General features: G+C 51.8%; 6 protein-coding genes across 6 annotated transcripts; 3 read left to right on the top strand and 3 right to left on the bottom strand.

Moving 5' to 3' along the window:
* Window positions 1–960: 960 nt before the first annotated feature.
* BDR25DRAFT_325996 (uncharacterized protein) lies at window positions 961–2644 on the top strand (the record flags this gene model as incomplete). The annotated part of the gene is made up of 4 exons (XM_033692247.1): window positions 961–1018; window positions 1074–1135; window positions 1187–1219; window positions 1268–2644. The coding sequence occupies 4 exons, from the start codon at window positions 961–963 to the stop codon at window positions 2642–2644; spliced, it is 1530 nt and encodes a 509-aa protein (XP_033546703.1).
* A 546-nt stretch (window positions 2645–3190) lies between these two features.
* On the top strand, window positions 3191–4929 carry BDR25DRAFT_325995 (uncharacterized protein; the record flags this gene model as incomplete). Its single annotated transcript, XM_033692246.1, has 2 exons — window positions 3191–3233; window positions 3302–4929. 2 exons carry the CDS (start codon window positions 3191–3193, stop codon window positions 4927–4929), a joined length of 1671 nt encoding a protein of 556 aa, XP_033546702.1.
* Window positions 4930–5486: 557 nt separating this feature from the next.
* Window positions 5487–8936, bottom strand: BDR25DRAFT_334765 (uncharacterized protein). Its single transcript, XM_033692961.1, has 3 exons — window positions 7607–8936; window positions 7324–7521; window positions 5487–7265 (listed from the first exon to the last, which is right to left on the bottom strand). The coding sequence occupies exons 1-3, from the start codon at window positions 8583–8585 to the stop codon at window positions 5908–5910; spliced, it is 2535 nt and encodes an 844-aa protein (XP_033546701.1). The 5' UTR covers window positions 8586–8936; the 3' UTR covers window positions 5487–5907.
* A 282-nt stretch (window positions 8937–9218) lies between these two features.
* On the bottom strand, window positions 9219–11070 carry BDR25DRAFT_40234 (glutathione transferase). The gene is made up of 5 exons (XM_033698527.1): window positions 11059–11070; window positions 10623–10872; window positions 10177–10489; window positions 9884–9947; window positions 9219–9831 (listed from the first exon to the last, which is right to left on the bottom strand). Exons 2-5 carry the CDS (start codon window positions 10667–10669, stop codon window positions 9470–9472), a joined length of 786 nt encoding a protein of 261 aa, XP_033546700.1. The 5' UTR covers window positions 10670–10872; window positions 11059–11070; the 3' UTR covers window positions 9219–9469.
* BDR25DRAFT_304261 (uncharacterized protein) lies at window positions 11026–11829 on the top strand. The gene is made up of 4 exons (XM_033690172.1): window positions 11026–11308; window positions 11378–11413; window positions 11489–11604; window positions 11659–11829. The coding sequence occupies exons 1-4, from the start codon at window positions 11287–11289 to the stop codon at window positions 11710–11712; spliced, it is 228 nt and encodes a 75-aa protein (XP_033546699.1). The 5' UTR covers window positions 11026–11286; the 3' UTR covers window positions 11713–11829.
* A 9-nt stretch (window positions 11830–11838) lies between these two features.
* BDR25DRAFT_304260 (uncharacterized protein) lies at window positions 11839–13604 on the bottom strand. Its single transcript, XM_033690171.1, has one exon. It carries the CDS (start codon window positions 13575–13577, stop codon window positions 12120–12122), a length of 1458 nt encoding a protein of 485 aa, XP_033546698.1. The 5' UTR covers window positions 13578–13604; the 3' UTR covers window positions 11839–12119.
* Between the last annotated feature and the right edge of the window lie 816 nt (window positions 13605–14420).

Here is a 14420-nt window from a genome sequence, read left to right as displayed (position 1 = left end):
ATGAGCGCTGCGTGTTGGTGCATGGAACGGACACTAGAGGGTACACTTGGCATCTTTGACTTGTGTGGAGTCACAAAAATGCCTGCGAGGATGAAGTCCTCCACCCATTAGTTAACTAAGAAGACCCTGACATGCTTAGTCATTCGTCCCATCAAGTCCTAACTAATACCTCCTCTCTCCTTGTTCTCTGAATGCAAAGAATATAATTACTCTGCGTCTGGGGTCGAAGTCAATCTCCGAAGGTGCAAGTAGCCAGCGCAAGCTGCGGGCATCGCGAAACAGGGTTCGCTCTTTGATCCAAGTGGCTGGAACTTCAATATGGGCACTAGTGACGAGAGCCTGAGCTTCTTGCCTTACCTCCAGGATTGGAGGCAACGGCACCGCAAATGAGGCTCCCATGAAGGAGTGGGGTCGCTACTCGCCTGGATCTATCTTCGAAATAAACCTGAGAGATATGCCTGTCGATCGGTAAGAAAAGTCTGTTACGGAGTATCCCCAGGTTTGCTCTGTATATCGCCCAAAGCGGATGGTCCCAGCTCGCCGCTGATTGGCTCTTCAGACCCAAGATGGCCGTTCGTCGAACGCGTGTGCTGCTCTGTTTTTCCAGTAGACTGAAGAGTGACCAGAGCTAAAGAAGCAAATGAGAACAGAGAGTCGCCACACCCAAGCGCAGCCATTGTAATCCACGCGGCAGTTGACGACGTTCTTTGTTATCCTCTTGTGGGCCTGCCTCGGGGCTGTGCAGAGTGGACAGTCCGTGCGGAGGATCTGATGCCCTGTACCAGCATCACGTCGACCGATTTCGAAATGAACACGCCTTTTTAAACGTTTCACCTCCCCCTCGCTATTCGACAGTGTTTGCGGCCACAACAAACTGCACCAGCCCTTGCCTGTTGGCAGATCTTCTTCCTCAGCTATCCCCGCGGCGCGTCTGCCCCGCAACCCAGGAAGGCAGCCACCATGGTCATGAAGAAGCGGTTTACAAATTTGGGGAGCCTGATCAAACGGTCCAACACCAGTGAGCAGGACCCAGAAAACGCGGTCGCAACCCTCAGCTAATAGCACCGGCGTAGCTGCCGAGGTCGAACCTGCCCCCGATGCCGACACACCAGAAGCCAATGCTGCACGAGGAGTGGTAGGACTCTGGTTGCTGCCCTCCGCCGAATTGAAGCTGATCGGGTGACAGAGACTCTTCTGCGAGTCCGGCGCTGCGAACTCTGTACGCCCCCCACATAAACCGCAATCCTACTCGTCTAACATATTCCAGGGCGAAGAAGTACTCCACCTCCCGACCATCGTCGAAGCCGCCGTCGCAAGTCCCTCCGCGGCGGCGGCGGCCGCGGCGCAGATACGCAAGTTTCTCTCCAAGGAGAACTACTCGCGACCCCACGTCCAGTACAATGCAATCATGATCATTCGCATCTTGGCGGACAATCCTGGACAGTCATTCACCAAGAACCTGGACAAGCACTTCTCCGACACGGTGAAGCACTTGTTACGAAATGGACAAGACCCTAGCGTGGCGCAGATACTAAGAGAGACGCTGGATGCACTGGAACGGGAGAAAGCATACGATACCAACCTGAACACGCTGTTCGCAATGTGGAGAAAAGAGAAGACGCTGATGGCCAATGCAGCGAAGCAATTCGGCCCACGGACCATGAACGCACCTCCATGGCAAGGCGACGCCCAACTACCAGGAGGCTTTAGCCAAGGCGGAGGAAGATCGGGGGGGCGTGGCCTGCCAGCTCCAGTGGAGCTGGTGGGACGCATCGAAGAGGCGCGCACTTCTGCAAAGCTCCTCCTGCAACTCGTGCAGTCGACACCACCGAACGAGCTCCTGGGCAATGATCTTGTGAAGGAATTCTCAGAGCGTTGCATGGCGGCGCAGCGCAGCATTCAAGGCTACATCAATTGTGACAACCCGCCTCCAGATGACGACACGATGCTCACGCTGATCGAGACGAACGAGCAGCTCTCCCTTGCCGCATCAAAGCACCAGCGTGCCGTCCTTCAAGCTCGCCGCCTGCAGGGCCCATCGCCGTCTCCCCCAGTCTTAACAGCCAACACCACCAATCCTACACCACCAATCCCTCCCCCAAGCAATACGTACACCCCGATTGTTGCACCAGTCCCACAGCTTCCACCGCAGACTCTTCGCAGCGAAGTGCCTCTCCTACCCCCTCTTGACGTTGGCTCCAAGGACAAGGGCGATCTTCCCTTGCCACCATCTCTCCAAGCTGGCCCAACCCGCCGGCGAACAGAAGCTGAGGACGAGAACCCATTCGCGGACCACCATTCTCCAACCTATGTAGCACCATCTGGCCCGCCGCCTCCGCCGCCACGCCGAGCCTCAGACGCAGATAATTCACCCCCGAGCAACCTGGGTCCCCACACAGGCTCGCCAAATTCGTACAATCCCGGCTACCCATCAACACCCTCGTACCCAGGCCAACAGCAGAGCTCGAGCAACAACCTCACGATGCACGGTGCTGGACAAGGAACGTTGACAGAAGAGGAAGAATATGCACGTGACTACCCGGTCAGCAACGGACCAAGAACGCCGGAGCAAGCGCGGAGGCCGCAGCGAGACAGCGATGTGTCGCCTATCGCGGAGAGAGGCACTGTCACATACAGATACTAGGCGCTGGAGAGCGATAAGACTTGTATGTTCTTTATTGCGTCCATACTGCCTAAAGTGCATTTGAGGACAAGTCATGCGGAGAAGGATCGGACATATGGTGATTTGGGCTCAGAAGCCGAAGCCTTGGCTCTTTCTTTAGTGTACAATTTTCGGCGGCGACTCGATACCTGGGACTCTTTTTGAAGGTAGATACCAAATGCTATCTCGGGTCTCCATTCACTGTATGGCTAAGATGATTAGTCTGGTAATGAACTGGTCCATTTCCCCATACTTCGAGTGTGCGAGATAGGTACGCCCTGCCGCAAAAGCAAAATGCTCTGGAGTGAATGCCAATGAATAAGCAGTGCCCGAAACAGGAAAGCGAGACCGGCAACGTGCCCCACCATTGGCGAGATGACGCCTGCTTGTGCCCGACACGGGATCCGCTTGCAACGTTAGCGCGGGCGGACTCGACCACCGTCATGATAATTCTTTGACAATACAAAACCTAAGCCTTTCCCTTGCACCGACCTTCTTCATGGCAGCTGCAGATACCAGAGGCCTTCCATGGCTCATCATCTCCCACGTTATGTGGATACCCTCATCATAGGTAGGCTGTCACTGATCAAGACCATTTTCGGTTTCTCGGCACTAAAACGACAGCTTATAAATCAACAGGCAATGGACCCTCTGCACTCATTCTCTCCTACATCCTTCACGGCCACATTCCCTACTATGTTGGGGGCCATCACGATGCCCTTTTAGACCTGAAGCTTACAAAAAAACCAAACTTGTTGGACCTTACCCCTGACCTATATGATCACTTTCTCTCCTCATTGCGGTACTCGACACAAGCGCTTCCGGTCAATACGTTACTGGATACCCTGATTAGACCAAATGCAGACACTGAATTAAACCCTCAGTCATGCATCGAATGGCGGTATGAACCTGACAAGGCCGTACCCCATCTTGCGGTTGGCGCAACGTCACAACCTGGTGGGCAATGGGGGGAGAACCCCGTTTCAGTGAGCGCGGAAATTGGAACCTTAAGCTATGCGGAGATGTTGTCTCTTCCTGGGTACTCGTACTCTGAATATATGGGCAAGAGTAAGAAGCAAGAACAATGCGACTTTGTGAGGCCTTCGAGGACGGAAGTTGCGAACTACTTGAAAATGTATCCGGAAACTGTGGGGATATCGGATGCCATCCACACAGGTGTAAAGGTCGATAATGTTTCTAGGACTGTGGATGGCTTCATTGTCGGATCTCTAGGGATACGCTGCAAGCACCTGGTTCTAGCCTCCGGCATCTTCACAGTCAACATCCCACCACCGCCTCTACTCTTGCCGATTGCGGATATAGACTCGGCACATGAGCCCCTGCTCGTGATTGGCTCTGGATTCTCTGCCGCTGATACCATCATATCTGCGCCACCAACACGCAAGATAATCCATATATTCCAGTGGGCACCTGATACCCGGCCATCTCCGCTTCGTGGTTGCCATCATACTGCATACCCGGAATATGCGACTGTATACCGGCAGATGAAGCTGGCTGCAATCGCATCCACCAAGGCTCTCTCGATTAGATCCTCCATGCTCCGGCGAAAGTCAAACCCCTTCTTTTCTAGCCGAGACTGGACTTCTCACTATGAAGGACTCCCAAATGCAGAAATACTGTCCGTCTCTCGTCTTGAAGGGGCCCCCTCAGTAACTGCCACTATTCGCCTTGCGTCTGGGAATACTGTTACCCGCTTAGTCGGAGGTTTGGAGTACGTAGTTGGTCGACGAGGCTCCCTGGACTACCTCTCCCCAGAACTGCGCTCCGAGATTCTCGGAACCGCGCTCGAAGAAGTCTCCTCCTCCACCCTAATATCCGGCCGTACCCTCCGAGCTAAAACTGAATCTTCCCTCGAAGTCGCACGCAACATTTTCGTCATCGGCAGTCTAGCCGGGGACTCGCTAATCCGCCACGCCGTTGGTGGATGCGCTTTCGCTGCCGGCCACATTCTCGGAAAAATCGCCTCCAACTTCTCCCCTTCTTCAACTCCAGCCCCAACCCCAACTCCATCAACACGCTCCCCCTCTCCGTCTGCGCGTTCAGACCGCATCTCAACCTCACCTTCCCCATCAGCATCAACCGCCTCAAGCCCAATGCTTCTAGCAGCCAACGGACACGCCGACCTGCATCTCGATCGCCGGAAACTGGCTCGTGCGGTTGAGGTCACGAATGCTGAGAATAGATGTTGGCAGGACTCCGGGTGGTGGGCTGGGGGCTTGGGGCCGCTGAAACCGCCGGACGCGTGAGACGGAGATGCATGTTTGTAATGGGGCTTGCTCGGGGAAGAGCGAGGAGGGAGCGGACGACAGGAAGGGGTCTTGGAGGGGGAGATGTTTGATTTCTTAGAGATGGGTTATAGATGGATAACTGCGTTGCATGGAACTGTATGAAACTAGTGTGTTTTGTTGCTTTAATATACTACACTAATTCATCTTGTATCTTTGCATAATATTCTCGGTCCTGGGGTTTTAGTCAGACACTAGGGAGTTTTCGGTATCGCTGTTATGATAATACAAATGTATACTCTAATACTAGGCTCGCCAAACTGTGAGTGTTCGACGATGTGCAGGACTACAGCACCCTCATTGGAAACGCGGGCATATCCAGCTATCTCTTCAGGTATATCCCAGTCTATCCCAAACGCGGAATGCGTTTCGCAAATATTCCTCACTAGGGAGTGATGTGATGGATGATTTAAAACATGCATATGAATGAAATTTCTATCTCGATTAATGTTTCTGAACATAAAGTTTTCTACGGGTATACTCTCGAAGAGACACTAGAATCATGATTTGCTAGTCTTACATCAATCTTGATCTTTATTGGATCTACATACAGACAAGAGCTGCAATCTAAGCCAAGCTATCCGCCAAAATGCTGTGCAGTGTTGAGAAATGAAAGTGAAAAAAGTTGTTTGCATAACAGATGCATTCATCTTGGATGCATGATACAATGCCGCTGAAGCTGAAGCAGAAGGAAGGAAAGAAAAGCGTAGATAGGAATCCATTTGATCGATGCCATCGACACTCCTGCCCTTGCCTTCAAGAAACGCCAATGTCAGATAAAGTGTTGTCAGTCACAATTCCATCAAATCAAACCAAGCCTGGTATCAAAGTATTGCTGAAGTGCGAGAACCAGTCGCAAGACCCCCAGCAGAAGGGGTCGAAGAAGCGAAATTCATACCAAACTCAAGTAACCCCATCCCATCGCAGCATAGGATAGTATTACCCGGAACCCCCACTCAAAAAAGCGCGTTGTCGATTTCTCGACCGTTCGACACTGATACCTTGGATTTTGACGCCGCATAGCACAACCTGCATCTTCCCACCACCACTCCCACTGCTAATATTCCCGCCTTCTTGTGGATCTACGGGCTCAACACGAAGTCTCCAATGCGCTCTCTTAACAACCCACTCCATTTCCTCCTCCCCCTCCTCCGGCCTTGCACCACCCCATATCCAATCTCCTTTATCAAGCTCCCGCTCTACCCCCGCATCAGCCTCATCATTACTTTCAACCGACACTCTAACGCGTTTATGTCTGTGGTTATTGTCAACATCCACACGTTTCACACCCACACGCCCCGTATTAGGATCTACACCGAGCTCAACGCTTTCATTATCAATTTCCACATCGCAGTCTTCATCCCAGCGGACGCGAACCCGGCGCTCACTAACGCCCGAGTTAGCGGGTGAAACGGGTTGTGCGGCGACGCCGCCGCCGGACGCGAGCATCATGAGGCCGAGGGGTTGAGTGGCTGGGAGGCCCATTTTGGAGGCTATGACAGAGAAGAGGGATGTTATTCTCGCGAGGGTGGAGGAGTGGAATGTGGCTCGGAGATTTAGCGTTGGAAGGTTGGAGGAGGTGCGGATTGGGGGGTACGTGGGGAAGTGCAGGCTTGTTGATTCTTGAGCAGAGATTTCGAGGATGAGAGTGTTTGTGTTGGCGTGGTCGTCTGTGTACGGACGGGCGTAGGACACCGTGCCTGAGCGCGGGTGGTGCGAGCTCTGAAGGGAAGGAGACGGGCTCGTGGGTTTGCTGATGTTGCCAGGGGCGGGAGAGAGAGCTGTTGCGGACGCTGAGGTACTGGACGTGGAACCTGAGTTAGAGTTGCTAGGTGGTCCATCAGGGGTAAAAGATACACCAGACTGTCGAATATCTTCTAACCGAATGAGAATTTCGGATCGATTACGTTTGAGATTGTACGAGATGTCGCAAGGGATAAGTTTCTGTTCGAGTCCCTTCAGATGGAAGTACCGTGCATCTCTTAACAGTTCTGCTCGGTGCTTCTCGTTCCTGATCTCAATATCGTAGCCTTGGAGGACCTTAATCAACTCTGCAAACGTCTCTCCACTCCGACTAGGTACCGCTGGAGGTAGGATCATCGGCGGACGAAGTAGTGCATTGCGATCTAATCCTGGAAACACCTCAGACGGAGTTGAGAAGAAATGCGCAAAGCCTAATGAGAAGTAATTCGGACTATCGCCTGGACTAGAGAACAAATCACGTGGAATTTGGAAGGGGGTATCGCCGATACGAATGAAGATATCAGTGCTAAACAGACTTTTGGTGAGGCGGGGAACTGCGCTTGTGTGAGCATGACTCCACAGAAGATTCAGGGGCAGATTAGTTGTGCTTACGTGAGTAGAACTGTGCGTCAGCGAATAAGCGGACAAAGTGCTCGCCATCTCGAGGCTTGACGTGGTATCCCTGTAGGTGTAACGCAATATCGCGAAAAGTGTCTGGATCGCGGTCAATGTAGAGGGTTCTCAAGTCACCAGCTCGACCCAGATTGTTATGGAGTTGCTCCCCAAAGAAATGGGAGAAGTATGAGGGTGCTCTAGAATTCTCAGCCTTTGTGGTTGATCAAATGCAGCAGACTTGACTTCCTGTGAAGGGGGAAGAAAGGGTGGGAGAGCTTACCATCAGAGGAGATAGATGCCCCAGACAACCTGAACAACTCAGACCCAATCTGTATTGGAAAAACTTTCCCTGAAGGAAGCTGATCGCCTCCCGCGGGGGATTCCACTATCCTTCGCGGCTTTGATACATCAATAACTCTTCCCTGTGGTCCAGTGCCCTTGCTCGGCTCCTTCCTTCGTTGTGCCTCAGCGCTGGTGGTGTTGCTATTGCTGGCAGGCTGTGCAGATTCGGTAGCCACGACGGCTGTGGCTGTGGCTGATTGGGTCATGGACGATCGTCGGGTTTCGGTGGCAGCTGCGACCGCGGGGGACGTGATCGAAGCTTGTGACGACGAGCGCGACTTGTTCGCGCGTTTCGTGGCTGGCTGCTGGAGCTCTGCGGAGAAGCTGGCAGACTGAGACACTGCTGAATTGGGTTCCGACTCAGCTTTCCTCTTCATGCCCGTCTGGAGGGCGGGCTTCTGCGAAGATTTGGCAGGTGGCGGAGGTGGGGAAAGTGGATTCTGAACAGTTGTTGCCGGCGCGCTTGAGATCTGCTGTGGCGACTGGTATACCGCATCAGCTGTTGTCACGGGGAGCGGTATGCTGAAGTCGGAGGAAGCAGGTTGATTCTGGAGCTCCTGGACCAGTTCGCCCTGCGGCTCGTACTGGTTCGCAAAGTCGGAGAACTCAATTGAGTTGCTCCAGTCCCAAACAAGCGGACCTCCGGGACTGAAGCTGTAGCTGGAGAGCTGGTTCGGAGCTTGGGACTGGAGAGGGCTCTGTTGGTGGGCGTAGTCCTGGAATCTTAGGGAAGAAGCGTCCTGCTGCGGCGCGTGATTCGATGACGGCGGCACGCTGGCAGCATTTGTACTCCCCTCCGCATAGTAGCGTTCGTGGTTGTGGGTCGAATAGCTGGAGCTGCTGGACGTTCCGAAAGCTTGGTCAGTGCTTTGAAATGCAAAGTCTCTGGACGAGGTGCGGCCGGACTGGTCAGGCATATAGGCTAACTCGCATCCAAGAGGTCGGCCTATACGCTGTCGCAGCAGACAACTGAGTACAACGAGAGTGCAACGAACACAGAAGGACACAGAAGGGGACAGAGGTCCTGAAGGAGGTTGCTGATCGATGAGTGAGTAAGTAGTGGCAAGTGGTTAACTGCCGTATAGCTGGCCGGATGTGGATTAGCGTGCAGAATTGCTAATACGAGAAACCTTTAGATAATCGAGTTCGGATTGGGGAATTCTTTGAATTCAAGGAAACCGGACGTCTTGTGAGGGTAGCGGGGGAATCTCGTTGCTATACGGCAAGATGGTTTATAGCATCATGACATGCATCATGCAATGGCACTGGCTCAGTATATATCTTATGTGGTACTCCGAGCACAGTAATGCTGCTGATTTGCAGCCTGCATCGCGGCTCGGACGAGTGTGCCTTGGGCGAATCAATGGCATTAGAATGTACCTCATCAATTAGGGGTTTCTAGAAACGTGTAGGCCGCTCGAGTACTGACGCTCTTTAGGCTGAGGCTGATGCTTACGCCGTGGCCGAGGCGGATATTTCGAGTATTCCTGAGCCGCCCGCGGCGCTTGGCCTAGAAACAAAAAAGGCACAGCTGACGTGAGGCATTCCCAATTGTCGTCACTCGGGAGGCCGAGCTCCTAAACACCGTCGCTCAGATCCGAGCCGAACAGTGAATACATTGTATTGGTCGTTACGAGAAATTCGTTGGAAAGCAACGGTTGTATTTACAAATCTTTTCCTCTCGCCCATTACCGAAAATTCAGGGACATGTGTCTGGACGGTTCGAACATTCTGCATCTGTGACGTGATTCAGCACAACTGCGGCTTGACTAATAACTATTCAGACGTCGCGCTTCTGCAACTACAGCTTAAGATCCGAGAACGGTATGTACTTGTCCCCGCTCGCTTCAGAAACTTTTTCTCCAGCTCGCTTGTATGCGTCTCGCGCCTGGATCATCCTAAAATAATTGTACAGTTTCGGATATTTCGTCTCCATTTCTGCTCGGACGTTCGCGCCTTCGAGCGCAAAGGTCATCATGAAGTCGGCCCCTGTGAGAGTCGAGCCGCACCAAAACTCTCCATTGTTCGGACACGTAGCAAGATATTCTTCCAAGAACGTCATATGATTCTTCAGTTCCGGATTAACGAATGATCCATCAATCTTGTTGGCAATGCCTCGTGTAATCGGCTTCAAGAAGAACGGCACGGGAGCGTTACGAATGTCTTGGGTCTTGTTAGCACGTCGCAATGCATTGCGTAGAATTGCCACCCATACTTTGAGTCACTAGGGCCAAAAGGAGGATGGTCATTAAGCTGCCCTCCACATAATGCATTAAGTACTGTCGGAAAGTCAACTTTCAGTCCGAAATGCTCTCCGCTGTTCGCATATGGTATAAGCGCAGCATCCTGCCAAAATAGGCAAATGAATTAGAGGGAGTTTCCAGTGGCATAGTCTCACTGAGCTTAATCTCACCTTATAAGCTTGAGTAGACATCCACCGAGGATATTCACCCGAGTCTTGCTGGGCCGCACGCTAGAATATAGGAGAAGAAAACGTTGGGTACTTACACGATATCTCAACCACTCCTCCGTCTCTGCTCCAATGACCCCTTCCTTCCCATCGGGATATCGTTTAGGGATCATCCAACTGCCAAAGTGCTCGGTAAGATATTCAACAATTGTGCCACTCTCCGCAAGGATTACAGGCTTCTCAGCTCCAGCGGCTTGGATTCCAACGACTGGAGACTTTCCAAGAGTGTGAACCTCTTTGAGCTCCGGAGGCGCCAGGAAATCCTTCCCGCGCCTGAAGACCTTCAGCTCATAGTCAACCTTGAGCTCCTCCAGAAGCCAAATGATTCGTTGTGCACGAGATTTTTCCAGCCTGTACGCCTCGTTAATACGATGTGTGAGCTGAAGATTCGGAATCTGCTGGATCCGAAAATATTTGAAATCAGAAAAAGTTGCGGTGTGAAGACTGGGGATATGAGTAGAGTGGCGCAGCGGATGTGGCATACCAGTATACTGTAATCTTTGCATCCTGCTGATTGGTTGCTGATGACATAGCTGTGGCTGGGGTTTCGCCTCGTCGGACTGCGTGATTTAGACGTCAAATGCGATAGTGTGGTGAGGTGGTATCAAGCAGAGTAGCGGAATAGAGGCTCGGTGGTCTTTGAGGAGCGAGGATTTTTTCGGGCGGAGGAATTTGACGGGTTGTTGAGTTCTAGGATTCTTCATCGGGAGTCTATCTATCCGATGCGGAGACATCTTGTTCAATCAGACACAACCTTTGATACTTTAAAGGAACCAACGGCGCCGGTAAGCCGTTGTTGGCGGCCGAAACGCCGAGGCTCGTACGGACAACTGAATGATCTCCGCAGTGCCCTCGGAGTGCCGCTATGTTGTTTGATAGAACATTCATATCAAACACCTGCGTAGAGAGGGACCCCATACCTAGGGATGCGCGCAGGCTGAGAGATCTGTTCGAACTAATCTGGTCGAGGATGAGAAGCATGGCCAAACCTTAGAGGATGTCTGGAAATCGAGGCGCGGAACCCGTGCCAAGCCGCTTAGTCACCCTCTGGGTCACGTCACGCTCTCAACTCTACTCACTTCGAAGCTCAAGCTCCAACGAGTACCACAACCTCAAACCTACCTGCACCGCCCCACGAACTCTTCAAAATGGCGGGCCACAATAAAGGAGGTAAGTGCTCGGTTCTCAACATCTGTTTCGCTGTTCAATGGCCTCAATTGCTAACTCGGTGGCCGACAGCGATGCACCAGGATCCGGCGCTCATCAGATACAACAGTATGCCTCTCCCGACCGTCGCTCCCTCTGAATATACAGTTTATAGTCTAAATCAGTATTGACGTGCGAGGATAGGTATGTGGACGAATCGACATAAGTACTTCCGATGGACACCACGCACCGCATGGATCACGTTCGTGTACATGGTGCTAGTTCCACTGCCGGTCGGTATTGCGGGGTATATGACAGAGGTGCGTGTAGATTCATACTCTGGTTCGTTGAGTCTTGGCTAACAATGGAGGCAGGGGAAGTACAACATGCGTGGCAAGAGGAGGGGTGACCTTATCTCAGAGTACTGAGTGCCACTGATCATGTGCTGGGGATGAGGGGCTGGCGGTGATGTAGTGCTGAAAAGTGGCCAATGGCCAGCATTGTGTATATATTGGGCAACCACATTAAACGAAATAGTTCAACAAGTCACAGTATATCAAATCTGCTTGTGAACTTATAACTACCCAAGAGCTTCACAAAACGGCGGATTGCTTTCCCGCAAACCTACATCAGAAAGGTTCCAAGCTGAAGAACGAGCTTTCAACTTCGGCAATTGCTAGAACTCATAAGTCCCGATGGGAGACTTTGCTTAGCCTCAATAACTAAAACCTAGAAGGTATTCAGTGTCCTCCATAGCCATTTCACCCGATACTTTGCTCTCGCCAGCTTATTTTTCCCATCTGCATTCCAAATTAGCAAATCTGCCTGGACCACTTTATTTCGGTACCTCATTTTCACCCCATCCTACAGTCGGTTCTCCCTGTCCCACTCCGTGCACCACCGGCTGGCCCTGCACTTGGCAGTGTGGTTCATCCTGTGGTTCATCCTGCCCATCCCCCTGGCCCCTCGCTGCCTCTTCTGCTAGCTCTTCCTCCTTTACCCTTACCTTCTCCTCTTCCCTAATTTTCCTTACCTCCCCACACCAGCGCTTCAACCACAAGACCTCCTCCTTATCCGGAGTCAAGTATAGCGATTGTTTAACAGCTCTCCTCCAATACACCATCGATCGCTCATTGATGAAGATACTCGGATCATCGAAGACGTGTTTCAAGATGCAGTAGAAGGCCCAGCATTCCTCATTCAAACCAAGGACCCGGAGAGAACGTAGGATGCGAGTGATGCGGAGGTGATTGTGGTCGAATCGTATGGCCCAGTTGCGAAAGCGGTCACGATAATTTGCGGCGCGGACGATGATGAATACAGGACGCTCCTCAGCAGGCTTTTGTTCGGGTGGGCTTGGGAACTCTGCAAGCGGAGTAGTATCGACTGCAGGTTGTTCATGCTCATGATTGGCGGCGCTGGCGGGGTTAGAGGTGTCAGTTGGATCCGCGTTCGCGTCCGCATCCGCCCCGGGCTGGGGTTGGCCTAAGTCACCCGTAGTGCTAGTAGGTTTGTTGGGAGTCTGATTAGATGTTGCTTCATTCTGGGGAGCTCTTGTTGGATTCTCCTGTGAGGTAGGCGATGTGTGTTCTTGCTGTACTACATACTCGATCTCTTCGTGGGTCTTAGACGCATCCGTTTTATTCTGATCCTCCTGTGCTACGTGGTTCTCCATATCGGCGCTCTGCTCATGCTCGACGATACCGTTCTGCGCCGCACCCCCCTGCTGCTCCATGTACTCATCTTGCTCCTTCTGCTTGGCCTCGGGTTCTGGTACGGGACCCACCTCACGTGTTAGAACATCAAAGCCATAGAAGTCCAGCATCCTAACAAAAGCCTCCCTCAATCTACTCTGCAGCTTGGGCCTTGCATGAAACGCCTCCATCACTTCACGAGTAATAACCGGGGCGTCGTAATTGAACGGCGAGCCTTCGGGGAGCGGGAACAACATCTGAATGTAGTTGTGACTGTGTTCGAGTCTAGCATTGCTCCACGATAGAATGTCATCTAAAGTGCGACCGGCTGTATCCTGGGCGTTGACCTCTGGGTCGTAGAAGCGAATGAGTAGTGGGGTTTTGTGGATATGATGGTCACCGGACTCCATGCTTTCGTCTGTCCTTGACTTTCTGAACATAAAGCGCTTGTTTGGTAAAACACTGAAGGGTTCAAGGGGTTCTGCGGGTTGTGTATCTTCGTAGCGAATGGATTGGGGTTTAGAGTGCGGGCGTTTAAGAATGTGGTTTAAGAAGCTGGTCCGCACGGAGCGAAGATTATGTTTTTCTTCATCGTCCATTGTCAGTGATTTCCTCTGAGGGTGAATGGGCAATTGCTTTCACCTTAAAGAGAAGTTGAGCAGCTGGGCCCTAGGCGATTTTAGGGACACGAGGGAGGCTGTGAAATTCCAGGCTAGGCACCTGCAGGTGCGAGGCTGAACTCGGCCTGGGCTGAACACGAAATTGTACCCTCACTGATAACAGCAGATGCTGTGAAAGCCCCAAGCCAAGATCATCAAAACATAAGTAACCACATTCGTTGGTCCGACTGTCGTGTAGTCTCTCCTCCGATGTGTAGCCTCCCCTCTGCGTCACAAAAACCGGCCATACTTAGCTGTACACCTTGCTGTATCCGGACTTTCGAGAAGGGGTTGAATTTCAAGATCATCAAATTAGATTTTCACCCATGATAATCATCATTATAGGCTTTGTGAACCCTTTGCTCAAGTTGACTAGCCATTGTAGGTGCTTTCGAGGAGGAGGAAATACCTCCGAAGAAGATGCCAAGACGTGTTCTCATTAGTACCTGTCTAAGTTGTATAATATACGGTTTTATTTCGCTTTTACCAGTTATATAACTGAAATGTTAGAAGATTCTTTCAGCATCTGTATACAGTAAGGGTGAGCCAGCCGTTGCGCTAGGCAGCAACCACCCAGAGTACGTGGCCCACCTCGCGCCTTCCTTCACGATCATCACAGTAAAATGGATCTAGCAAGTATTGTTGGATTACACTCAGACTTCTCAGCTCTTCATTCAAAACTCTTTCAAATTGATCAGCCCGACAGACTTGCACTCTAACAGCTGCCATGAGCTTAGCAAATGTGCGTTCATGTCCGAACCAAGGCTCCGGCCAAAGTATCTC

This window comes from Lindgomyces ingoldianus (genome assembly GCF_010093535.1).
Source record: "Lindgomyces ingoldianus strain ATCC 200398 unplaced genomic scaffold BDR25scaffold_19, whole genome shotgun sequence".
NCBI lineage: Eukaryota > Fungi > Ascomycota > Dothideomycetes > Pleosporales > Lindgomycetaceae > Lindgomyces > Lindgomyces ingoldianus.
Note: the sequence above shows the minus strand (reverse complement) of the source record. Positions and strands in the feature narration are given on the sequence as shown.